This window comes from Arvicola amphibius, chromosome 8 (genome assembly GCF_903992535.2).
Source record: "Arvicola amphibius chromosome 8, mArvAmp1.2, whole genome shotgun sequence".
In the NCBI taxonomy this organism is placed as follows: Eukaryota; Metazoa; Chordata; class Mammalia; order Rodentia; family Cricetidae; genus Arvicola; species Arvicola amphibius.
The window spans coordinates 77387917-77413138 of NC_052054.1; the positions used below are offsets into that span (position 1 = coordinate 77387917).

Consider the following 25222-nt stretch of genomic DNA (forward strand, 5'->3'; position numbering starts at 1 on the left):
TCTGTCACACACAGCCTGAGTTCCAGGGCCTCCACTCTACCCCCCTCCCTACCACAAGCAGATAAAGAGCACCTCAGAACATCAAGGAGCCCAGCAAAGATAGTTCTCTATGCTTCCACATCATAGGGGAGAATCCCAGGACACCCTAATGGGGCAAGGATGTGATGATATACATCACAGGTCTAGGTGAGACCTCAGCCCCCTGCTCACTCCCAGACCCCTGTCCTCCACTAGTGACTGGAAAGAAGACGGCGAAGAACCAAGGCTCAGCTTGGAACTACAAGGAACTAGGACCCGGATATGGATCCTTTACTGTTGTTTCTGGCAGGGGTCAAAGAAAGTAATCTGGCCAGTGAGCCAGCAAATATGACCAGTTACCACCTCCCATCTCCATTTCAGACCCTGCCCACCACCCTAACCCAGCCCAGGGAGCCAGGATCTCAACATGCTGCTCCCCAGCTGTCTCCGTGAGGACAACGCCCTTCCAGGACTGAATTGATCCATAAGCTCCCAGGGTGTAGCCACCAGCTGTTCTCACACCACTCTCAGAACACAGGCTACAGACTCATCCTCCACCCTTGGCAGGTCTTCAGGGCTCCCCATTCCACCTGCTCTGAGATCAGCATCCTCCTCCAGGAAGTTGGCATAATATGCTTGTCAGGTGACTCAGGGTGTGGCCCAAGGGGCCAGGAATCTCCACTATATAGCCTAGCTTGCAATCTGGTCCTGCAGCTCCGGGACCCGCAGGTGAGAAGGGCTGGGATTCTTGCAGAAGAGGGACAACTAGCACCCTATTCTGGATCTGAATTCTAGACTGCCTCTTTTACCTCTACCTTCTGACCCCTGGATATTCAATACCCTACCTATTGCCTGACCTCCTCTCCTCCTTCCCAGCCTCGTCCCCCGCTCCAGACCCATCTGGTCCTATCTAGTCAACTTCTCTTCCCATTTGAGCCTCCTTACACCCAGGTAACCTTCTCCTGAGACTGTCCCCTCTGTCCTATCTGGAATGGTCTCCAACCGGACAACATCATCTCCCCTCCCTCTCTCCCAGCTGCAGGCATGGGATCCCTGTGGAGCTGGTGGGCCCTCTGGGCCGGAGCGACTCTCCTGTGGGGTAAGTCAGATCAAGCCCCCATTTATATCTGGGGAAAGTCTTCTTGCCTGGGTCAGCACCCTCAAGCTTTGTCCCCTCCACAAACCGCTTCTCAATGCCACCCCAAGGCTAACTTAAATGAGACAGAGGCTAGCGGAAGTGGGAGAAGCCCTTAGGTAGTAAAAGAAATATGATAGAATTCTTCTCTCTCTCTCTCTCTCTCTCTCTCTCTCTCTCTCACACACACACACACACACTCTCTCTCTCTCACACACACACACTCACTCTCACACACACACTCTCTCACACACACATACTCTGTCACACACACACGCACACGCACACGCACACACGGACACAGACACTGAGAAGCCCACTAGCCTCTAGTTCTCAGAGGCTCTGTCCACACTTCTACAATCCCTCTCCCCTTCACCCGCTTCCCCTAAATCCCCTAGTCATATTCAGACAGAAACCACACAGACAGGATGTAGAGTTCATTTAGAACTTCAGCTAGCCAAATAGCTTTCCTTAAAACAGGTGAAAGGCTCCAATCTTTCACATTAACAACCAGCAAAAGCTGTTTCAGGTGGAGCACGGTGCTCCAGTTCCCAGTCCCGCTACCTAGACTATCTCACACATTCCTAGTCCTCGTCTGGCCCTGAGGCATTGAGTTCAAGAGCTCTGTGCAAAGTTCTCAGGCATCGGGGCAACAAAAGCATGGAAGGATTACAGATTGAACAAATGCTGCATGGGTAAGGAAGGAAATGGGAGCAGAGGGGGAGAATTATGTCAAGAGAGTCTCGGGCACAGGGCAACGAGCTGGGTTTGAAATGGGGAGGAATAGGTAAATGGACCCACAACTGCATTTTCTTAAGGGTTGACCCAGGAGGCCACAGTGGACCCCAGGAACACTGGTGGGGAAGAATTCCTCACGGCCTTCCTGCAGAATTCCGAGCCCGGGTACAGCACGGCCTCTCTCTGCGTCTTCATCTCCAGTCTGTCAGAGAGCACCACCTCTGTCACCATCCTCAGCCAGGCCGATGGCACCTCACAGAAGGTCACAGTGAAGCCTGGAGAGTCAGTCATGGTCAACATCAATGCCAACGCAGAGATGACTGGCAGCAACACTTTCCAGCGTGCTGTGGTGGTCCATTCTGACCACCGCATCTCTGTGCAGGCATTAAATGCTAAGCCCGGAACAGCGGAGCTAACATTGCTCTGGCCTGTTGGAGCCCTGGGCACAGAGTACTTTGTACTCACACCCCCAGGCATCTCTGCCCAACATGTAAAAGAGTTTGCTGTGGTGGCTGGCAGAGCCGGTGCCTCAGTTATTATCAGCTTGAAGGCAGCAGTGACATTCCGCAACACTTTCCACCCAGCCGGTAGTAGTGTGATTGTGACTCTGGAACCATATGAAGCAGCCCAGCTACAGAGCACAGCAGATCTCTCTGGGTCAAGGGTCACAGCCAGCAGCCCAGTGGCTGTTCTTTCTGGCCACAGTTGTGTCCAGAAGCACACAAACTGCAACCATGTGGTGGAGCAACTGCTCCCCACATCTGCTTGGGGAACCCAGTATGTGGTTCCCCCTCTGGCCTTCCAGTCCCGCTATGATCTAGCCTATGTTGTAGCCAGCCAGACCACAAAACTGACGTACAACCACGGGGGAACCATTGGTTCCCGAGGCCTCCAGATGGGCGATGTGGCTGAGTTTGAGATCCGGCCAACCCGGCCACTCTACCTGTCCGCAGACGTGGGTATCCAGGTTGTGCTGTTTGGCACAGGGGCCAAAAAGGGTCAAATGACCTATGACCCTTACCTGGTCCTGATCCCAGATGTGGCAGCCTACTGCTCTGCCTATGTGATCAAGAGTATGCCAGGCACTGAGGGTGTGGCCCTGGTGGTTGCACAGACAAAGGCTACCAGTGAGCTAACCATGGATGGGCAGGCTTTGGGGGCCAAGCTCACCTGGGTGGCTGTGCCAGGCAGTGAGTTCTCCTATGCGGAAGTGGACCTTGGCACTGCTGACAAGATGCACACAGCTGAGGCTTCCACCAGCTTTGGGCTACTCACCTTCGGGCTGGCCCAGGCTGTGGGCTACGGGACAGCAGCTGCCTGTGGAGAGAGTGAGTGATGGGAAACGAGCCCTGGCCTTGGCCTTCTAGCCGTGCCTTCTCTACCTATTCCTCCTTGGCTTCCCGGCTTAGTTAACCTTTCTATCTCATGTCTATCCTCCATGGCACACTTCCTTGATTCCTCTCGGACCCTTCCCTACCCTTACAGAAGAAGATCCTAGATATTTACCCACAAGAGCGACCCGAGGCACAACTACCCACAGCACTGCATCGGGAAGCCCCTGCTGTGAACTCCATTGCTTTGTGGGGAGGTTATAGAGGGTCCTAGGGAGACGAAGGGAGCCAGGGCGGAGGGCTCTTTGGGAAGGAGCTGGTCAGTATTTTGCTACCTTAGCAACTGCTACAGTTGCACCTGCTGCTAACCGCAGTGCTGCACCTCATGTAGGAGCGCTGATGCCCCAAACCAGGAGATCCAAAGCAGTAACACTGAGGACCCCGGGTGGGGCGTCTCTGCGTTCCAGCCCCATGGGTGCTTCGTGTGCTTTGGCAGAGTGAAGGGACAGGATCTGGCCCTGTGTGAGACGTCAGGCTCAGCCCATTCCGAAGATGCCACCAGGTAGCTCAGGTGTTGTGAGGACACAGGGCCAGAGGCAGAGGGCCTGGGGTTAAACCCCAGCTGTGCCTGCATGATCTTTGGCCATCACTCCACCTCTCTAGGCTTCAGTTTCTGTGACTCTGAAGTAGGGATAATCACACACACACACACACACACACACACACACACACACACACACACCCGGCAACAGGGCTGTGGTGGGAGTGGAACAAATGAAAGCATGTAAATTCCTTAGATCAGCTTGTGGTGGAAGATCGGGGTGGTGCAGGGTGAGCTGTTGCCAGGAGGGTCAGAAAGAAGAGCTCTTGAGGGCTAGAAGCTGACCATGAAGGGCTGTTTCTTCCCAGATGGTCTTCTTCAGCTTCTTCAGACTGGGAACCTAGACCTGGGGGTTCCTTATCCTGGCAAAATGCCACCCCACTTCAAGGGGGTACGAACAACATGTGTGTATCTATATGTATACACACCCAGGAATGCATGTGTGTATCTGTGAGAGCAGGTATGCACACCCAGGCATGCATGTGTGCATTCAGGTTTGCACACCCAGGCAAATACTTGCATACACACATGCATGTGTACCTGTGTGCAAGCAGGTATCACACCCAGGCATGCATGTGTGTATGCAGATATGCATACCCCAGCACACATGTGTTGAGGCCAGAGGTCAATGTCAGGTATCCTCTTCTCATCCCTACCATCTTGTCTGTTTGCTTTTGGGATTCTGAACAGGGAGCTCTCAGTCAGCTGAACTGGCCGACCAGCCGCCCCTGGGATCTGAGTGCTCCCTCCCGCTCACTGAGCTAACCCACTGCTATCACCCCAGCTCTTCACGGAGCTGGAACCAGAACTCAGGTCCCCTGCTTACACAGAAAGACTTTCCCACACTGCCCTGCCCTGTCTTCCAGTTCCTATCCTCCGGCCATTCCAGCCGGATGGGAAGACCAGGACGAGGGAAATGGAACTGTGAGCGGTTGATGTTCCAATGGCTGCTCCTGCTCCCTCTCCACCGCCTGCCATTCCTCTGGGCCAAGCTGTGCTAAACAGTGAAATCAGAAGCCCTGGGGTGTCAGGAAACCCGGAGACTCCCTCTCCACGAGACCTCAAACCTCCGTTTCCATGCCTGTAAAATGGGCGGTCATGAGCCAACTGCCCATAGTCCACACTGAGGGAGGGCTCCAGGGTTCTGACCTCATGAACGTCTCCAACTCTGTTTCTAACGCTTCCCTCCCCAGCTCGGCTCTCCGCAGCAGAGACTTCCTGCCAAGGCATGCGGTGTACATCTGGGCAGCGCTGCCAGATGGTGAGTGGAAAGGCCAGGTGTGTGGCAGAGTCCACAGCTGTGTGCCGTGCCCAGGGTGACCCCCATTACACCACCTTCGACGGCCGCCGCTATGACATGATGGGCACCTGCTCCTACACCATGGCTGAGCTGACTGGAGAGGACATGAGCCTGCCGGCCTTCAGCGTGGAGGCGAAGAACGAGCACCGTGGCAGCCTCCAAGTCTCCTACGTGGGCTTGGTCACTGTCTACGCCTACAGCCACTCTGTGTCACTGGTTCGTGGAGAAATTGGCTTCGCCCGGGTGAGTGTTCAGACTTTAATACCCATGAGCCACCAATCAAAACCAGGAGGCCACGTCCTGCTGTCAGGCCCCAAGCTCAAGGCCTTTTGTGGGTGAGGCGGTGGGGAACTGGTGAGACGTGAGAACCAGAGTCGGTTCCTTCAAACCTTCCCCTCACCAGCTCCACCGCTAGAAACATTAGGGATGCATAGTGACTGCTCAGGAGGAAAACAGTTGGGTGCTATTGGGAATAGCAAAAGGGAAAAAAGCAAATGGAAAAAGAAGCAATCTAATTGTCCAACAGTAGGGATCTCTGGCGTGACGTAATCACTACTGGTGAGCCTGGCTGGTGCCGGATCCATTTCCTTCTACATTGTGAGTTTAACGCTTGTAGGACCTCCTCGAGGTGGCATTGTCTGGTGAGAGGGACAAGTGAGGAAGGAGGTTGAAGGACAAGCAGTGATCTCCTTCCCAAGGCCCGAGAGCTAGGTCTCCTGGTAACACCTGGAAGGGGCACACACAGGCTGGCTGCAGGGTCTCTGTGCTGAGTCTGGTGAATGCTTTGCTGGGCAGCGAAATCAAGCCGCAGCTATCTACCTGCCCTACTGTCACCATGGAAACGGTTAGGTCTCTAAACAAGCCTTAGTCACTGTTCATGTTGAGAGTCCCCGGTTTGAGATGCTCAAGGCCAAAAATGCTTCAGATTTTGAACTTTTTAAAATTTTGGAATATTTGCATGTACATACCGTGATGGCAAACACAAGTCCATTTAGGCTCCATTACATTTCTAACACAAAGCCTAAGGATAATTTTCCACACTATGTAAACTACACACAGTTTTTTATCTTATTAATCTTTCTGGCATTGGGGACTGAACCCATGTGTTAATGCTCAGAAAGTGTCAGATTCATTTTATTATTTCAGATTTCAGATGTTTGAGCCAGGGTATTTAGTCTAGACAGTGAACACATATACCAGTCCCCTGCATAGACTCTAAACATTTTAATTATTCTTTGCTTACCTCAGATACCCATCTGTACATTCCCATCAGATTGACAGCTTCATTTTTTATGTCCTTGAAAGTCAATTACAGACATCAGATCACGTCACCAAAACGACTTCAACATATACATCGTTAGCTAGAATGTGATGTATAAATAAGTTTTGTTTAATTTCCAGATAAATTTTTGTATATTAAAACTCATAGCTGAGCCTGATAGAATGGGATAAATCCAAGGTACTCAAGGAGCTGGTCCTAAGTTCAAGGCCTGCCCGGGGGGTTTAGTGGGTAAAAAGCTAAGGAGAGACGGGACCGCAGCCCAGTGGTCCAGAGCCCAGGTGGACTCCGCAAATGAGGGTCTGTGTGTACAGCACTTGCCTGGCGTGTGTAATGCCCTAGCTTCCGGTTTAACTTTTATTTAGTCTATAACCCTGGTCACTGTGTAGACCAGGATGGCCTGAACCTCAGGGAGAGGTTCTCCTGCCTCTGCCTGCCAAGTGCACCTCCACAGCTAGAAAGCCCCAGTTTCAACCCACAGTGACCCACATCTCCCCTCCCAACCAAAACCACACACTGTACGTGTGCACTCCACCCAGGTCTTCACAGATGTGTCACCAAAATCCCCTTAAGACGGAGGACCTTTCATCACCTTGGACGGTCCCTCTGTCTTCACGTGGTGTCTCTGCATATCACTGGCTTGATGTTTCCCTCCTAGATTAGTTGTGCCTCCTGGTGCTTGGGAGGCAGAGACAGGTACCTCTGTGAGCTTGAGGCCAGCCTCATCTACAGAAGGAGTGTAGAGATTCACAAAGAATTTCATCAAAGGGCAAATTATGAAACTTGCCACTTCTGCAAATGACATTGTCTGTTGGTGTTTTTTTTTTCCTCCATACAAGAAACTACTTCTGTCAGTAATTTTTTTTTCAAAAAATATATTGAAGTTTTGAAATGTTGTTACTGAACTCCGTCCCTTACAAATACTAGCTGTGTGCTGTGCCGCTGGGCAACATTCCTGCTCTCTTCATTTTCTTTTGAGACAGAGCTCACTGGGCTGCCTAGCTGGCCTCACACTTGCAAGCCTCCTACCTCCTCCAGAATAGCTGGGGCTCTTATTGGTCCTTCCAGGCTCGACTGGACTGTCCCCTCTCTGGGGAGCCTTCCTTAGCTGGCAGAATTCAGTATGGCCTTTTCCCAAGGCTTCCAATCCAGCCCCAACCCTCTGCCAGAGCCTCCTTGGTCACAGTCTGACTCCTCAGCTTGCATTGTTTGCTGATGCTAATCTCTCTGAGTCATCCCCAGGGGTCTTTCAGCACAGGGCAGGGTGGGGAATGAGTTTATTTCATAGCAGTTGGCAGAGGTTAGGTGCAGGACAGAAATGAGACACTTCTAAAGCAAAGGTGTGTTCCAGAGAAGATTGATGGCAAACAGGAAGTGTTCAGGACCCTGTGCCACTTTGTACAGCACTCAGAACGTGCCAGTGCTTGTGTTATAGCTGCCCCTGGGCAGAGATCTTACTGTACTGGTTGACATGCCACAGTGAGGATTTAATGAAGCTGGCAGCCTCGGGAGATTTATCATCATCGTGGCGGTTGCTGGTCTTGACTAGTTCTACCCGCAGCGTCCCGTCTCTCACTCCCTGTCGCATGGACATGAATTGTTTCATTGCTTCCCTGCAGCTGCCCCTTGCTGCCACCTGGCCTGCCAGGTCCCTTCCTCACATTGGCTTCATGCTAGTAGTGATCCTGCTGTTCCGCCAGGCACTGTTGGAGGCACTGGAGATGAAGCCATGAGGTGGCCTTCTAGTGGCTCTGACGGATGGAGAATGTGGGAACCAGCACACTGTGGGAGAAGGCTAGACTGCATGGGACTGGGAAGCAGAGGAGAAGAGGCAACAGGAAGGGGATCAGGGATAGCCTCACTGAGTCAGCGACCCCTGGCAGACATTGGCTGGGGGCAGGGTCTTCATGCACATTTACATCTTGGGGAAGAACACTTCAGGCCACTAGAGGTGCAAAGCAAGCATCCCTAGGGTCAGCATCCCTAGGGAAGGACAAAGGAAGGGCAGGAAAGGAAGGTTCCCTGTGTGTCTAGAGCTGGGGACTTGAGTGGAGGAGGTGAGGGCTGAAGGGGACACTACACAGGGGTCTGATCTCTGCGGGTCTCTCTGCAGATTGACAATCAGCGCTCCCGCCTGCCTGCCTCCCTGAGTAACGGCCAGCTGCTTGTGTACCAGAGTGGAACACAAGGCGTGATCGAGCTGGACTTTGGGCTGGTGGTCACCTATAACTGGGATTGCCAGCTGACAGTGAGCCTGCCCACGCGCTTCCAAAACCAGGTGTGGGGGCTGTGTGGCAACTATAATGGAGACCCTGCTGACGACTTCCTCACACCTGATGGGGTTCAGGCTCCAGATGCCTTGGAATTTGCAAACAGCTGGAAGCTGGACGATGGGGACTACCTGTGTGATGACGGCTGCCACACCACTTGTCCCACCTGCACGGCAGGCCAGACCCAGCACTACGAGGGAGACCGGCTCTGTGGTCTGCTAACTCTGTCCACAGGCCCCTTCTCTGCCTGCCACGAATTCCTGGACCCCAAGCCTTTCCTGGAGGACTGTGTGTTTGACCTGTGTGTGACTGGAGGCGAGCGCCTCAGCCTGTGTCGGAGCCTTGCCGCCTATGCCCAGGCCTGTGCGGAACTGGGCGTCTCTGATGGGAACTGGAGGTCACACGCCGGCTGCCGTAAGTAGCACCCAGGATGGGAAGCCCATGGTGAGGGCCTGGGAACCCCCTTGCATTTGCTCAATATCTGAGTCGTGATTGTGATTCAGCCTGATGTTGGAGAATGCCAGAGACGTAGGTTGGCCAAGACATCCAAGCTTTGCCAAAGTTAGCCCAAGGTTGGGACAGACACATCACTGGATAGGGAGTCCAGAGTGATTGGAGGTTGAGATGGAGAAGGCACAGGCATAGGTAGGGAGTGAGAGAGGTGGGAGCAGGGAGATGATCAGGGAAACCCCATGAGCCTGGGGAGGACTCTACTCCCCCACCTCTGATGGAGCCATGGGAGGGTGGGGGTGAGGTACATGGTCTGATCCTGCATTCCCAGTCCCTCCGGCTGCTGTGAGGAACATATTTGGTGCAGGGGACCAGGGCACCAGGCAGGAGGCTGCTGGGGTTCATGGGCTGTGGAAACAGATTCTTGGTGGGCTCGGACAGTGAAAGTCATGGGATTTGCTCACTGACTGGTTGTGCAGGGATGGAGTGGGGGAGACCATTGGGCCCTGAACATCAAGAGTGCCATTAACTGAGGGGTGTGAAGCTCTGAGGAAGCAGCATTGTCTGAGGGAGCCCCACCCTTGTCCAACACAACTTCTGTCCTTCCACAGCCCTGTCCTGCCCAGCCAACAGCCAATACAGTACTTGCAGCCCTGCCTGCCCAGCCTCTTGCAACTCAGAAGCCTTACCAACCAACTGCTCTGGGCGCCCATGTGTGGAGGGCTGCGTGTGCCTTCCAGGCTTTGTGGCCAGTGGTGGCGAGTGTGTGCCCGAGTCATCCTGTGGCTGCATCTACCAGGGCCGCCCCCTGGCCCCAGGTCAGGAAGTGTTTTCTGATGACCTATGTCGGCGACGCTGCACCTGTGATGCGGCTACCCAAAAGGTGATCTGCAAGGACACATCAGGATGTCCTTCTGGTGAGCGCTGCCGTGTGCTGAACGGCCTCCTGGGTTGCTACCCGGACAACTTCGCCAGCTGCGAGGCGTCCGGAGACCCGCACTACGTGAGCTTTGACGGAAAGCGCTTTGACTTCATGGGCACCTGCGCATACCTGCTGGTGGGCTCGTGCGGCCAGGATGCTGCCCTGCCCGAGTTTAAGGTGCTGGTGGAAAATGAACATCGAGGCAGCCAGACTGTGAGCTACACCAGAGCTGTGCGGGTGGTGGCCTACGGTGTGGAGGTGGCCGTGCGCAGAGAGTACCCGGCAAGAGTGATGGTGAGAGCCACTGGGCAGGGAATTGGGTGGGGGAGGGGAGACGCTGTGAATCCCCAGAAAGGTTAGTGGCTGTAGTTGTGATGGGAGGAGCTTATTTAAAAATCTGTGGTTAAGAGGGAAGCCCAGAAGCCAGGCAGCGCCATCTTTTCTCAAGTCTGACTGTCTGTAGCCTTTGTATTTTCCTCTGAGAAAGGACGGAATAAGAGAGGCTTCATCTGGAGCAGCAGCAGTCATTGGCTGGGTGGTTGTGGAGCTCTGATGAACTCACGCCTGCCTGGTCTTTCAAAGATGCCCTGGTGCCCAGTAGATGTTGTTGGTTGTTGTCTTTCTTCCGAAACCTCAGAGCTGTAGACTTGGGCGTCTTCTGAAAGATGATGGTTCCTAGAGCAAGATGACATATGGAATGCCAGTATCTAGCTGGGTGTGCGTCTTAGATAACCCAGACCCTCATCGGGCCCCTGGGAGCAAGATGGAGCAGCGCTTACAGGTGTCAGGGTGGCCTTCGGAAGGGCCCAGCCCCCACCCACTGAGAGCAGAGAAGCACACATTTCCTCTGTAGACAGCAAAAGTAAAACTGCAGAAGCAAGCCGTTGGGTGTTCACACAATGCTCCATACTTATAATAAAGAAGTTAGGGTGATAGCTGGAGTTTCCCATCCCCTGGAGAGGGGACAGGAACATTGGAAATGGGAGACAAGAGAGAACTTCCGTGCTCTGGGCCCCGAGTACCCTCTCACACACTTTCACCCCTAGCTCCCCAAAGTGATCTTAGAGTGAAGGAAATCTTGTTCGTTGGTAAGGGTTTGATTCCGGGGCAGGGGGGGAGGGTCTCCAGATCAGGAGAAGGGATAGCAGTTAACAGGTATTTGCTTTCTAACCCCTCTGAAGTGACATTTGCCCAAGGCCTGGGCAATAACAGCTAGCATACATGATGTCACTACCAACTTCAGTGGGTTAAGTGAATGGCGCAGATTCATTCACCTCCTCTCCACAGCAAGCCAGCAAAGTCGTTCACCTTTGGCCGAGAAAAGCGGGAACACAGAGAAGTGAAATCGCCTACAGAGACACAGTTGTGTGTTACTGAGAGGACTATAGTGAGTTGAGATGCCCATGAGCTAGATTTTGGAACTCTGATGTTTTGCTCCGGAGTTCATACTTTAAAAAATGATTTTATTATTTTTAACTGGAGGACGTGGGTTGTGAATATAGCACCAGAGGAACCCAGAGGTATGAGATCCCTCTGGGCTCGAGTTACAGGCAGTATGCTGCCCACCATGTGTTCTGGGACCTGAACTCAGTCCTTCCATTCTCTGTGAGAGTAGTTCAGCTAACTGCGGAGTGCGTCTCCAACCTGCAGGAGTCTATTATAGTCTACTGCTTGTCCCAAGGCGAGCCATGCAACAGATGGTGAGGAAGCGGACAGACAGGAGTTCCAGGAGGAAGGAGGTCCTGAGGCAGGGATGAGCTCGAGTGGGCAGCAAGCAGCAAGGATGCTGGTGGAGCTTGAGTGCAGGGACCGAAGCCGGTGAGCAGAGACGAGGCAGGGGCTAGCTGGAACCAAGCTCTTGAACTCAGGTGCAGCCTAGAGAACAAAGAAGATGCCGCCAGGTAAATGGTGGCGTGTTCCAGGCAGAGGCAACGGCAGATATGAAGCCCGAGACTGGGTAGTCTTGCAGAGACTAGAATAGCGCTGAGAGGAAGAGAATACTCCTTCGAGAGCAACACTGGGAGGTGGCATGCAGAAGCAGGGGAAATTGTGGGTCAGAAAAGTGGGCATGAGTAGTGCCAGCTGGGTAGAGCGGCTCGACCTGAAGTAGAATGTAAAGGAGGTAGCAGCAGCTATGTGAGAGCTGGGGTGAAAATCTTACAAGCAGGGGTACAGCAAGTACAAGAGCCCCAAGTCTGGACTGAGCTCCGTGAGTTCAAGTCCATGCATGGTTGGAGATGCAGGGGCAGGGCTATGCTGGGGTATTGACTAGAGGAGAGTGGGAAGCAGACCGAGATTGTTGGAGGCTGCAATGAGAGGTTTGGCAGGGACATTGGCATGTTGAGAGCTGGGTGCGATTGCTGAGCGCTGTGGAACAGGAGGAGCTCAGAGGGGGCGAGGGCTGTAAAGTCAGAGACAGCAGAGCCTGAGGGATGATGGGTAAGATGCTGGCAGAGCCAAGGGGTAGCAGGGCATTCTGTGTCAGACACTTGAACTGTAGGCAAGCCCAGGAGGATAAAGCAGAAGCAGCAGAGTTGGTGGATGGTGATCAGGCAGAGTGCAAAGCCCTTGAGGCTAGACTAATGGGAAAACTTGCCGATGGGTTACCCAATGCTTAGCAAGAGGAGTTCACTTCAGCTCATGGTTTGAGGGGATACAGAACGCTGGGGTAGGAAGATTTGAGGGGATACAGTACACTGGGGTCGGAAGACATGGCTATTGGCTCCATAGTAACTGGAATATGAAGAGAGAGGTTTGCTCACATCTCAGTGAACCAGAAAGCAAAGAGAGAGGTCAGTGGGCTAGGTCCCGCCAATCCTTCCTCCCAGCTTTGTCCTTCTCCAAGCTCGGCCCACGTTTTAAAGGTTCCAAAGCCTCCTGAAGCAGTGCCATCAGCTATGGATGGCGTTGAAACACGTGAGCCCGTGGGGACATTCTCAAACAAGTACCAGGGAGACAGGTGGGACAGGCTTGGGAAGGCAGGAGAGATCTGGATCCCAGTGGAGAGGATAATGAGTGATGGGTGATGTGTTAGGCAGAGGGAGTAGTGGTTGTGAAGCCCTGAGGCGGAACCCAGGAGGGTGGGGTGACTGGAGCCAGCTGAGCGAAAGCACAGACACGCTGACCTGCTGCTCTGCCCGAATCTCTGACCAGGTTGACGGCATCCTTCAGTACCTGCCCTTCCAGGCTGCAGGCGGGCAAGTTCAGGTGTTCCGCCAGGGCAACGATGCTGTCATACGCACAGACTTTGGCTTGACCGTTACCTACAATTGGGATGCTCGTGTGACTGCCAAGGTGCCCAGCAGCTACGCCAAGGCTGTGTGCGGGCTCTGTGGGAACTTCAATGGGGACCCAGAGGATGATCTGGCTCTGAAGGACGGAGGCCAAGCCAACAGCACTCTGGACTTTGGAAACAGCTGGCAGGAGGAGATAATACCTGGGTGTGGAGCAACTAATCCTGGTGACTGTTCTCAACTGGATTCACTTGTGGCCCAGCAACAACAAAGCAAAAAGGAATGTGGGATCCTTACTGATTCTGCGGGTCCCTTCAGGGAGTGTCACAAGTTGCTGAACCCCCAGGGTGCACTACGTGACTGTGTCTATGATCTCTGCCTGCTGCCCGGTCAGTCTAAGCCACTGTGTGATGCTCTGGCTGCGTATGCTGCTGCATGCCAGGCTGCTGGGGGCACTGTGCATCCCTGGAGGAGCGAGGAATTTTGCCGTGAGTACCAAGAGTGACAACCTGGGATTGGGTCTGATGTTTGTTCATTAATATACAAGAAGCATTGCTTAATCCTTTGGATGCCTGGTGAGGCAGGGATTGTGTTTATACCTTGGAAGAGTACCAACCCGTAGTTACATGTCCGCACTCATGACAACCAGGAAGTCACAATAGCATACGGTGACACTGGTGACTGAAAATCTATGGTGGCCCCAAGTCAGATTGCTTATGTGCGCTGCGGGTCAGAGAGAAGCAGCGGCGCAGCGTTTGGAAGGAGCCTGGACCCTCTGCATTCTCCTTGGTCCCACTCACCATTTAACCCACGCACATCTCTCTGCTTCAGATGTGGGTGCAGGAAGGGCGGGCAAGCAGTTTTGCTTGTCTTTCGCAGAGATTTGGAAAGCCATGCACACATCTGAGTTTTAAACTTTGCTTGAGTATGCCCTGTACTGCATATGTTTTAACTGTGCACATTAACACACAGCTTGACTAGCTTTCAGCATGAGGCCAAACTGTGTAGATGGTGCCAGGTTCCCTGCCCTTGGAGGGAAATTTGAACTCTGCGAGTGGAATGGCCCCTCTAGCTGCTCCATCTGAAGAGTAGATAATTGCAAACATCAAGACTCCCAGAAAGTGGTAATCTTTGACTTTTAAGAACCTTTCGTTGTGGGAAAAGTTGAACCTACCACAAAGCATGCTAGGACAGTGGATCCTTTATGCCCATCATCCATTCCACAAAGAATCAACATGGTATTGTCATTTAAAACTGCTATTACGGCCGTGCGTGCGTGCGTGCGTGCGTGCGTGCGTGCATGCGTGTGCGTGCGTGCGTGCTGCTAGAGAATGGTAGAATGCTTTGCATGATCGTCAAAGGTTCTGAGTTAAAAGAAAATGCAAGAGCAGGAGGAGGGGTGGGTGGGAGGGAGAATGGTCAGAAAGAAAGACAATATCCACAGATGCACTGCATAAATTACATGTGTGTGCATGTTTAAAACACGCATTGCACCAGATTTATACCAAACCTGAAGAGCCGTTAGAGGTAATCCCAAATCTCACTAGGTATTAGAAACAAATATTAATTGATAGGATCAAATAAAATGTTATAGGAGTTGTTCTCCTGGCCCCATTAAAAATACAGACATCTTGCAGCTGGGTAACTTGCACGCGTGTATAGACATGTGTCTGGGGGGTGTCCGCTGTGCCCTCTGAAGGAGTTACTGACTATGATGGCCTCTCCCTGCAGCACTGACCTGCCCACCCAACAGTCACTATGAGCAATGTTCTTATGGATGCCCAATCTCCTGTGGAGACCTGAAGGTGTCCCAAGGCTGTGGCTCAGAATGCCAAGAGAGCTGTGTCTGTGATGACGGCTTTGCCCTCAGTGGTGAGTCTTGTGTGCCTCTGGCCTCCTGCGGCTGTGTACACCAGGGCACCTACTACCCACCAGGAGAAACCTTCTACCCTGGACCTGGATGCGACTCTCTTTGCCACTGCTATGAAGGTGGCCTGCTCTCTTGTGAGCCCTCATCCTGTGGCTCACATGAGACTTGCCAGCCATCCAATGGAGTCCTGGGCTGTGTGCCTGCGGGCACTACCACCTGCCAGGCATCAGGAGATCCTCATTACGTCACCTATGATGGCCAACGCTTTGACTTCATGGGTACCTGCGTGTATGTGCTAACACAAACTTGTGGAACCCTGCCCGGTGTACCCCAGTTCACTGTCCTGCAGGAGAATGCACCCTGGGGCAATGGGTATGCTAGTGCCACTAAGGCGATCACCGTCCTGGTGGCCAACCACACCCTGCGACTGGAGCAGAGTCAGTGGAAGGTCCAGGTGAGAGCAGGGGCCGGGGATGGGAGGAGGATCCCTTAGAGCCCCATGTGGGCAGCACAAGGAGAGCATGCAGAGTCCCTGGAGAAAGTGGGAAATGGGGGTCCCAATTGGAGGAGGTATTGGTGGAAAGTCCAGAGCGAGGCCAGGCACTGGGACCTTTCACCATATGGCTCCAGCTCTTCTTCTGCCTCATCCTACTGACTCTTTCCTCATCTCCCCATGTCCTCCATCTTCCTTCAGTGTGATGCCTGCCCCAGGCTCCTCGCTGGGCTCTCACCATACACAGAACATGCTACAGTCACACAGAAGAAAGTTCAAATAGGCCAGTCTGTGATCCTGTCATCTATAGCTGTTGGCATAGACACACGCTCCTTTTAGCCTTGTGGAGTTGGAGGCACCATAATTTGCTTCCTTTTTAAGAGGGAGAGTTCCTACCACTGTCCCGAGGTCCCTGAGAGAATCCAGTGTTAGTTATATTTTTCTGTTGCAGAGACCTGAAAGAGCTGCTTCAGGGAGGAGATACTCATTGTTGTTCAGGGTTTCCGAGAGTTTAGTGCCTGTGTGTCTGTCCCTGTGAGCTTGAGAAGGACACAGTGGCTGTGTAGACATGTGGGGGAGGGAGCTGCTTACAGGACACAGCAGAGGGAGAAATGACAGGACCAGGTGCAGAATGCCGTGAAGTCCTGCCTCCAATTACCTACATCCTTCAGCTAGGTTCCGCCTTCTAGAATTTCCAGAACCTCCCAAAATAGTGCTTCTGGCTGGGAGTCAAATAATATGACCTTTGCAGAGATCATTCACACAACAGCAGGATTTGAACCCAGAATCCATGAACTAGACCCTTGCTACATGCTTTTCTGAATAGGAAGAACTGGATCTCACACGGAGACCAGCATTTGAGATACAAGGGAGTATGACATGCAGCACACAGCCATTATTCTGGTAACAGTAGGTACAAGAGCTGACACATGCCCTGGGCATGGGCTACAGAGGGGAGCATCTTCCCTAATGAGCCCCAAGCTCTCAGATTAGCACCTGACAAGTAAGCAGCCCCAGACACATGGCGACAGTCTCTGTCCATTATTCACATCTCATCAAACTCTAGCATCCCTGTGACTGTCCCTCACTGCAGAGGGAGAAACCGAGCCCAGACGCTAAATGACTTGTCCTTATTCATGGACAGCCTGCTAGGGAGGAATGGCTGTTGATGTCTTTAGGACACTCTAGACATGCCTGAGCATGTCTTTCCCCTGCCCCCTTCCTATCTCCTCACCCAGTGTGCAGGGTGTGTGTATGAGGAAGGGCGCATGTGTGGTGACCGGGTGTGCACCTCCAGGCCTGGCTGGAACCAGAGCCCTCAGGCGATCTTCAGGTGAGGGATGGAGCTTGACTTTGCATCCAGTCACAGGGACAGCAGCAACTCTGAGTGCCCTTGACTGTCCACTTGCAAACACAGCCCCAGCCACGGGAGGGGCTCACTGGGGTGCGGTCCACAGCCCAAGCCTTTGCACACATTTTGTATCAGATTCCCTAGATGACACTCTGCAGACAAAGCGCCCGATCCCCCTAGTCAGACAGGAAGCAGAAACACGGGTGAATCCCTGCCCAAGGGCTCAGAGGAGTAAAGGGTGGGCTGAGCTTCAGACCAGCGTGTGCCTCCAGGCTCAGTCCCTGTATTATCAGTCACCATGTACCTGGTAAGGAAGGATCCCTTCACCCAGGCTGGTGAGGTCATTACCCCTCTGAGACGTGTAACAGTTCCCTGGTGGCTGCTGTGACAAAATGCCACAAGCTTGCTGACTTAAAATAACACACTTCTATTCTCACCATTCTAGATGTCAAAAGTTCAGAATCAAGGCAGCAGCAAGGCCACGCCCCCTCTAGAGGCGGAAGGGGGACCTTCTTGCTCCTCTAGCTTTTGGTAGCTCCAGCTGTCCCTTCGCTTGGAGTGTCCTCAACCTCCACATCCCTGCCTGGATCTTCCCTCTTCCCATCCCCTGTCTTCCCTCTCCTGCCCCTCCTCTTCTTTCCTCTTCTCTCCTGCCTTCATAGGATACTTGTCAGTCCAGCCTGATCTAGGATTATCTCACTTCAAGACAGTAACTCTAGTTACACCTGCTGATCTTTCTTCAAATATGGTTGCTCTCTGAGGCTCTTGGCAGACATATCTTTTTATTTATGCATGTCTCTGTGCGTATGCGCATGTGCTGTGGGTGGCTGCAGAGGACAGAAAGGGGCGTCAGGCCCACTGGAGCTGGAGTGACAGGAGTTGTGAGCTGCTGGATGTGGGTGCTGAAGTTTGAACCCTGGTCCTCCGATAGAGCAGCGATAAATGTTCTTAACTGCTGCGTAGACTTACCTTTTGGAAACCATCATTCCATCCACTACAAGACACTATTACTATATATAGTTTACAAATATGGAAACTGAGGCCTAGAGAAATGAGATCACACAGGATTTCAGTGTTAGGTAGGAACATTTAGGGACAGCTGCCTCAAAGTGTGTCCTCTGAAGCTTGGCATTCTCTGTCTCCCAGGTGAACGGTGTGGACATGAAGCTGCCCGTGGATCTGGATGGGGGCAAGATCCGTGTCTCCCAGCATGGGTCTGATGTTGTGATTGAAACTGATTTTGGCCTGCGTGTGCTCTATGACCTCATGTACTACGTGCAGGTCACTATCCCATCCAACTACTACCAGCAGATGTGTGGTCTGTGTGGAGACTACAATGGGGACCCCAAGGATGACTTCCAGAAGCCAAATGGCTCACTGGCATCCGACCCCACTGACTTTGGGAACTCCTGGGAGGAAGCTGTGCCCGACTCCCCCTGTGCGCCAGTATCTCCTCCCTGCACAGGGGACAGCTGTGGCTCTGCTTGTAGCCCTGAGTTGGAAGACAAGTATTATGGGGTGGAGTTCTGTGGGCTGCTCACCAGCACCTCGGGGCCACTGGCTGCCTGCCACAAGCTGATAGACCCCAAGGGTCTCTTGGAAGACTGTGTTTTTGATCTCTGCCAGAGTGAGGGGAACCTGAGCATTCTCTGCAACAACATTCATGCCTATGTGAGTGCCTGCCAGGCAGCTGGAGGAAAAGTGGAGCCGTGGAGGACCGAAACTTTCTGTCGTGAGTTACAGGACATTGAGGAGTAGGGAACAGGGAGGCTGGGGCAGAAAAGGAGTAGAATCCCCACCCCAACCTGCATTTTCTTCTTGCAGCAATGGAGTGCCCCCCTCACAGCCACTATGAGGTCTGTGCAGACACGTGCTCCCTGGGCTGCTGGGCTCTCAGTGCCCCACCCAAGTGCCCAGAAGTATGTGCTGAGGGCTGTGAATGTGACTCCGGCTTCCTGTACAATGGAAAAGCCTGTGTGCCCGTCCAGGAATGTGGCTGCTACCACAATGGGGTCTACTATGAGGTAAGAATCCATCCCTCTGTGCGGAACCCAGGGCATCGTCCTGGGCACCCCCTCCCACTGTTCATTAGCACTGGAGCCTTTCCACCGTGCAGCCTCTTTAACATCTCTCTGCTCACCTCTGTCCCCCATCGTCCCCCGTCCTCCCCCACCCCTGCAACCCTACTTTGGTCCATGTTGTCCTTTCCCAGTCCCCACTTTTGCTTCCTTTGCTATGCCCTCCCTACGAATGCGGAGAAATCTTTTGAAGTATGATCATGGGTCCTGAAGTTTTAAATCCTTCACTTCCTCCCCAGATCAAGACTTAACTTTAAATCCCAGATCTGGGCAGAGGTGTTCTTCCAGGTCTGGAGGATGAGATTTTGCCTGTGACACCAGGTGCTTGCTCCCTCCACTTTCCCTGTTCTCTCCCACAGGGAGCCCTCTGACCTGAGTGTGTGTTTGCTTAAGTCCGGCTCCTTTGCAGGAGTGAGGGCTCCTGGGAGCAGATGTGTGCATGCTGTTATCATGAACACATCTTATCATGTACATACGTCACACACGTGCACACACACACACACACACACACACACACACACACACACACAAACCACATATCTATAGCCTGCCTTCATATTATGGAAATTCTCAAATGTGCATTTGTTGAGAGAACACTGGCTTGAATCACTATATTCCTGTTCATCATTTGGCTTCAAAACCGAGCTCCCCACAAGCCTAACTTCATCTTTCCTCACCTTCCCAAAGTAGCCTGCATTGCTGAAGAGCTCCTTCTCCGGTCCTGGTTCTGCTTTACATGTGTCATTGACTCAGTTCTCCTTCCTTGGACTGGTCCTGTGTCTAGCTGTCACTTACAGGTGAAGAAGCTGAGGCTCAAAGAAGCTAAGCAGTGTTGTGCAGACGTCCAGCTCGGGAACAGTGGAGCCTGGCTCAGCAGGGCCATGTGCTCCGGAACCTTCCTTAACTCCACTCCTCCTGAGCAGCGACAATCAATTAAGTGCACACTTTGGAATGAATGGGCAACTACACCAATAGTGGATGAGTAGCTGAATGAGCTGGGCCTCGCGGTCACCTGTGCCTCAGCTTCACTGACCGCGGACCACGCTGCAGAGTCACCACTCTGTTACCCCAGTGCTCTCTTTGCCCGGAACGCTGGGCATGCGCCCCTCTCCTTACTGATGGCATGCTCTCTGTCCCCACAGCCAGAGGAGTCGGTTCTCATTGAAAGTTGCCAGCAGCAGTGTGTGTGCCATTCAGGAGAAGGCATGGTGTGCAAGGATCACAGCTGCAAGCCAGGACAGGTGTGCGAGCCCTCAGGAGGCATCCTGACCTGCGTCACCAAAGGTGCTGTACAGTGGAGCTGGGCTGGTGTGGGGGGGACACAGGACAGGGGCTGGGAGCTGAGGGGGACATGACTTCATGGTGAGAGGTGCAAAGACCTGTGGATTGAGGTGTCAGACTTCGGAGCCAAGGGCAGAGGTTACCCAGTCTGGCTGTCAAGGAACCTTAAGGGATTTAAGATTGCAGGACCCCCAGGGCAAGATTTTGATGGTGGAGAACTACACAGGGATCTCACTGGAGAAGGCACCCTGCAGGCACTGGGTGGCAGAGGATCCTGCAGGGTGGAGATGCAGGAGTGAAGCCCACCCCACCCCCTGGAGTGCTGGAGAAATCAGCTGGAAGCAGCCACCTAGTGCTTCTAGGTGACCAGCTAGAGAGCCAGGGTCCCATGGGCAACAGGCCAGTAGCTCAGCAGAGCAGGTTGTCAGGACAGGGGCCCCTCTCCCCACAGACTCCCTCTGTGACAAAGTTTCCAGGCTGATTTCAAACAGGCAACAAGACAGAGAAGCGAGTGTGAAGGCTGGACGCCTGGACACTAAGCTGGAGTCACAGAGAGAGGGACACTAGTGGAGGCTTGGGAGGGGGAGGCCTTGAGGACAAGCCCCAGAAGTGAGATCCTGGGGCTTGATGGAACACCCAGGAATGGAGTTTCGCACTGTGGGATATCCAAGCCCAGAGACTTAACTTGAGGACCACAGGCATAACATATGAAATTTCTGGACTCCTAGTGCTGGCTTCTCAGGGTCTGGTCTTCAGGGCCTAGGGCTCAGGTATCAGGACACTGATCACACCTGCAGCAACAGGCAGAGCTGGTGTCCCCAGCAGAGACCTGGGGGGATGCTGGGAGCAGTCACGCTTGCCGCGGGCAGAGCCTCAGCGTATCTCTCCTCTCTCCACAGACCCGTGCCTCAACGTCACTTGCCGGCCTCAGGAGACCTGCAAGGATCAAGGCGGTCAGGGCGTGTGTGTGCCCAACTATAATTCCACATGTTGGCTGTGGGGTGACCCTCACTACCACTCCTTTGACGGCTGGAACTTTGACTTCCAGGGCACCTGCAGCTACCTGCTGGCAGGAACTGCCTGTCCTGGGGTCAGTGCCGAGGACCTGACTCCCTTCACTGTCACAACCAAGAATGAGAACCGGGGCAACAACCCGGCTGTGTCCTATGTGAGACTGGTCACTGTGAGCGCCTTCAACACCAACATCACCATCCACAAGAACGAGATTGGCAAAGTCCGGGTATGTTAAAGATGATGGTCTCAGGAACACCTAGGGGCATGAGGCCAAATGCACCCTCGTGTAACTAACAGCAGTTAGGAGCTGGAAAGTCTGTTTTCACATAGACATGAAACCACACGGGGAAATTCCAAGAGAGGGCAGCCTTTTCCTGGGAATTAAGCATAGCCCTCTTGCTAACAGTTCACAGTAGACTCATGATGTTAGCCTTCATGTAGAGCAGTGGTTCTCACCCTTCCTACCGCTGTGACATATTCATAAAGTTCCTGAAGGGGTGCTGACCCCAACCATAAAGTTATTTTCGTTGCTACTTCATAACTATAATTTTGATACTGCTATGAATCATAATGTGAATATCTGTGTTTTCCAATGCTCTTAGGCGACCCTGTGGAAAGGTTATTGGATCCCCAATGGAGTAGGCCTAGATTTGAACCCAGGCACATTTCTGGGGAGGGAAACATCTAGAACAGAGACTCAGAGAGAAGAGCAGAGGGAAAGGAAATTGACCCACTGGTCTCCCTCTCTCTCCAGGTGAATGGAGTTCTGATGACCTTGCCTGTCTACCTGGCTGGTGGGCGGATTTCAGTGGTCCACGGGGGCTTCAAGGCTATTCTGGTGACAGACTTCGGGCTTCAGGTCACCTACGACTGGAACATGAGGGTAGAGGTCACGCTGCCCAGTAGCTATCATGATGCAGTGTGTGGGCTCTGTGGAAACATGGACAAAAACCCCCAAAATGACCAAGTCTTCCCTAACGGCACAACGGCATCCTCAATACCCACCTGGGGTGGCAGCTGGCAGATTCCAGGGTGGGACCCTCTTTGCTGGAATGAATGTCAGGGTTCCTGTCCAGTGTGTCCAGAGAACAAACTGGAGGAGTATGAGGGCCCTGGCTACTGTGGACCTCTGGCCCCTGGTGCAGTGGGCCCCTTCACCAGCTGCCATGCCCATGTGCCTCCTGAGAACTTCTTCAAGGGCTGCGTGCTGGATGTCTGCATGGGCGGTGGCATCAAAGACATTCTATGCCAGTCACTGGCTGCCTATGCTGCTGCCTGCCAGGCTGCTGGCATCCAAATCACAGACTGGAGGACTCAGGCTGGCTGTGGTGAGTGGTGGGGACCAGGGCAAGGGCTGGGCTGGCTCCACTCCCACCTTTTGGGTCTTTCTGCTGGCTTCTGTTTGTCGCTGTCTCCTGGCTGTCTCTGTGTGTCCCCAGTTCGTCATCTCTGTCTGCCTCTCACGCCATCTGCTCTACTTTGTCTCGGATTCCCTCCCTGACTGAGTCACTGGATCTGGTAGTCTCCCTGTCCCCTTCTGTCTCTGCTGATGACTCTTGCCACTCCATGCCCAGAGGCCACTCCAACACCATTCTTCATTTCTCTCCCACCCTTTATCCACCCACAGAGATGTCCTGCCCTGGCAACAGCCACTACGAGCTCTGTGGGCCACCCTGCCCAGCCAGCTGCCCACCTCCTGCACGCCACACAACCCCAGCTGCATGTGACGGGCCCTGTGTGGAGGGGTGCCAATGTGACCAGGGCTTCGTGCTAAGTGCTGGGCAGTGCGTTCCCCTGGACAGTGGCTGCGGCTGCTGGGTCAATGGCACATACCATGAAGCAGGCACTGAGTTTTGGACTGATGCCAGCTGCTCTGAGAGGTGTCGCTGTGGAGGTGAATCCCTGAATTGCACGTCTGCCAGCTGTGGGCTGGGTGAGGAGTGTGCCTTGTTGCCCTCCGGCCAGCTCGGCTGCCAACCAGCAAGCATAGCTGAGTGCCAAGCCTGGGGCGATCCCCATTACATCACCCTAGATGGGCACCGCTTTGACTTCCAAGGCACCTGCGAGTACCTGCTGAGCGCACCCTGCCAAACGCCACCCACAGGAACTGAATACTTCAATGTCACTGTGGTTAATGAGCACAGGGGCAGCCAGGCGGTCAGCTACACCCGCAGTGTCACTCTGAATATCTACGGCCTCAGCCTGACCCTTAGCGCCCGCTGGCCAAGGCAGCTACAGGTGAGTGGGCTGTGGGCCACGAAGCCTCTGCTGGACAGGAGAGATGAGGGATAGACCATTCCCAGCTTGGCAGGACCATGATGCTGGGTTCAGCCTCCACTGTGAGACCAGGAAGGCTGGAAGTAAAGGCTTCCCCAGACTCAGCCTTCCATTATTCCTGTAGGGAGAAGTGTTGAAAGTACCTACTTCATGGTAGCACAAAGAACCAGAGACATGGTCTGATGGGGTGGTTCACTTTTGTTAACTCAGCTCTCAGAGACTGCGGTAGGAGGGTTGCAGAGACTTGCAGAAGCCTAGCCTACAATAGTCGTTCCTTGTTACAGGAGGCAACAAACAATATAAACAAAAACAAAAAGAGTCCATGACTCCACATGTCTTTACTCTTAAAATAGCAGGGGCAGTAACCTACTTTGAATCCCTTATCTTGTAAGTGGTGGAAACATGCAAAACTCTCGGCGCCTCTCACCTCTCTCCGCCCCGCAGGTGAACGGAGAGTTCGTTGCTCTGCCCTTCCAGCTGGATGAGCGACTGAACATTTACCTAAGTGGAGCAGATGTAGTGGTGAAAACCGCAGCAGGGCTCTCCCTGACTTTCGATGGCTACAGTTTTGTGCGCCTGCACGTGCCTGCAGCCTATGCAGGCGCCCTCTGTGGCTTGTGCGGGAACTACAACAAAAATCCCAATGATGACCTGACAGCTGTAGATGGAAATCCTGAGGGCTGGAAGGTGGGCGGAGCCCCAGGCTGTGATGACCAATGCAAGCCTGGGCCTTGCCCAGAGACCTGCACACCTGAGGAACAGGAATCCTTCAGTGGACCCAAGGCCTGCGGCATCATCTCAGACCCCGCAGGTCCACTAGCACCCTGCCACAGCCTCGTGCCACCCACTCAGTACTTCGAGGCTTGCTTGCTGGATGCCTGTCAAGCTGAGGGCCATCCAGGAGGTCTCTGTCCTGCCGTGGCCACCTATGTGGCAGCTTGTCAGGCTGCTGGGGCCCAACTTGGAGAGTGGAGGAAGACAGACTTCTGTCGTGAGTACTGACCCTTGCAGCTCCACACAGACAGGGTCTCCCCCAACTCTTTCCAGGGGCTCTAAGACAAGAGCCCTGTTGCTCCAGTGAAGCTCAAGGCCCAGCCCCACCACCTCTTGTCAGAGATGCATCCTGGCACTGATACTGAAAACCACCAGTGGGGTAGGGAAGGACCCAGCTACACACAGCCTGGGTGCAGACCACTCTGGAAGGGACATTTTGCTAGTGGACTTGGATATGACCAGTGACAGTTACTCAGTGAGGAGCCCCTGTCAGAAGCCCCTGCACCATCTCCCACATTGGACCACTGCCACGCACACAAGAGTAGTCAGAGAGTCCAGTGAGACCCTACACCGCCTGCCACACACTGGTCAGACGTCAGACCCCTCAGCTGGAATCAGGACCTGTCCAGGGCAGATCCAAACAGACTGAATCAGGAGGTGGGGGCAGCTCATTCAGGCAGATCTGCTGAGTCAGGGGCACCCTGTCAATGGCACCCAATCACATACACACTGGCAGGTCGCACCCTGAAACGGAGGATGTCTGAGAGACCAGCGGGTGCTCCAGTCATGTCGGCACCATCTTCCTTC

General features: G+C 53.5%; 1 protein-coding gene across 1 annotated transcript in view; it reads left to right on the plus strand.

The window, feature by feature from the left end:
- The first annotated feature begins 1062 nt into the window (after positions 1–1062).
- Positions 1063–25222, plus strand: part of LOC119821865 (IgGFc-binding protein-like) — a 43042-nt gene continuing 18882 nt past the window's right edge. Inside the window, exons 1-13 of the mRNA XM_038340969.2 lie at positions 1063–1117; positions 5017–5366; positions 8516–9086; positions 9734–10338; positions 13198–13765; positions 15009–15601; positions 18138–18723; positions 18816–19015; positions 20212–20353; positions 21250–21590; positions 22119–22692; positions 22992–23602; positions 24086–24632. Coding sequence (XP_038196897.2) covers positions 1063–1117; positions 5017–5366; positions 8516–9086; positions 9734–10338; positions 13198–13765; positions 15009–15601; positions 18138–18723; positions 18816–19015; positions 20212–20353; positions 21250–21590; positions 22119–22692; positions 22992–23602; positions 24086–24632 — 5743 coding nt within the window. The remainder of the gene's footprint in view (positions 1118–5016; positions 5367–8515; positions 9087–9733; positions 10339–13197; positions 13766–15008; positions 15602–18137; positions 18724–18815; positions 19016–20211; positions 20354–21249; positions 21591–22118; positions 22693–22991; positions 23603–24085; positions 24633–25222) is intronic.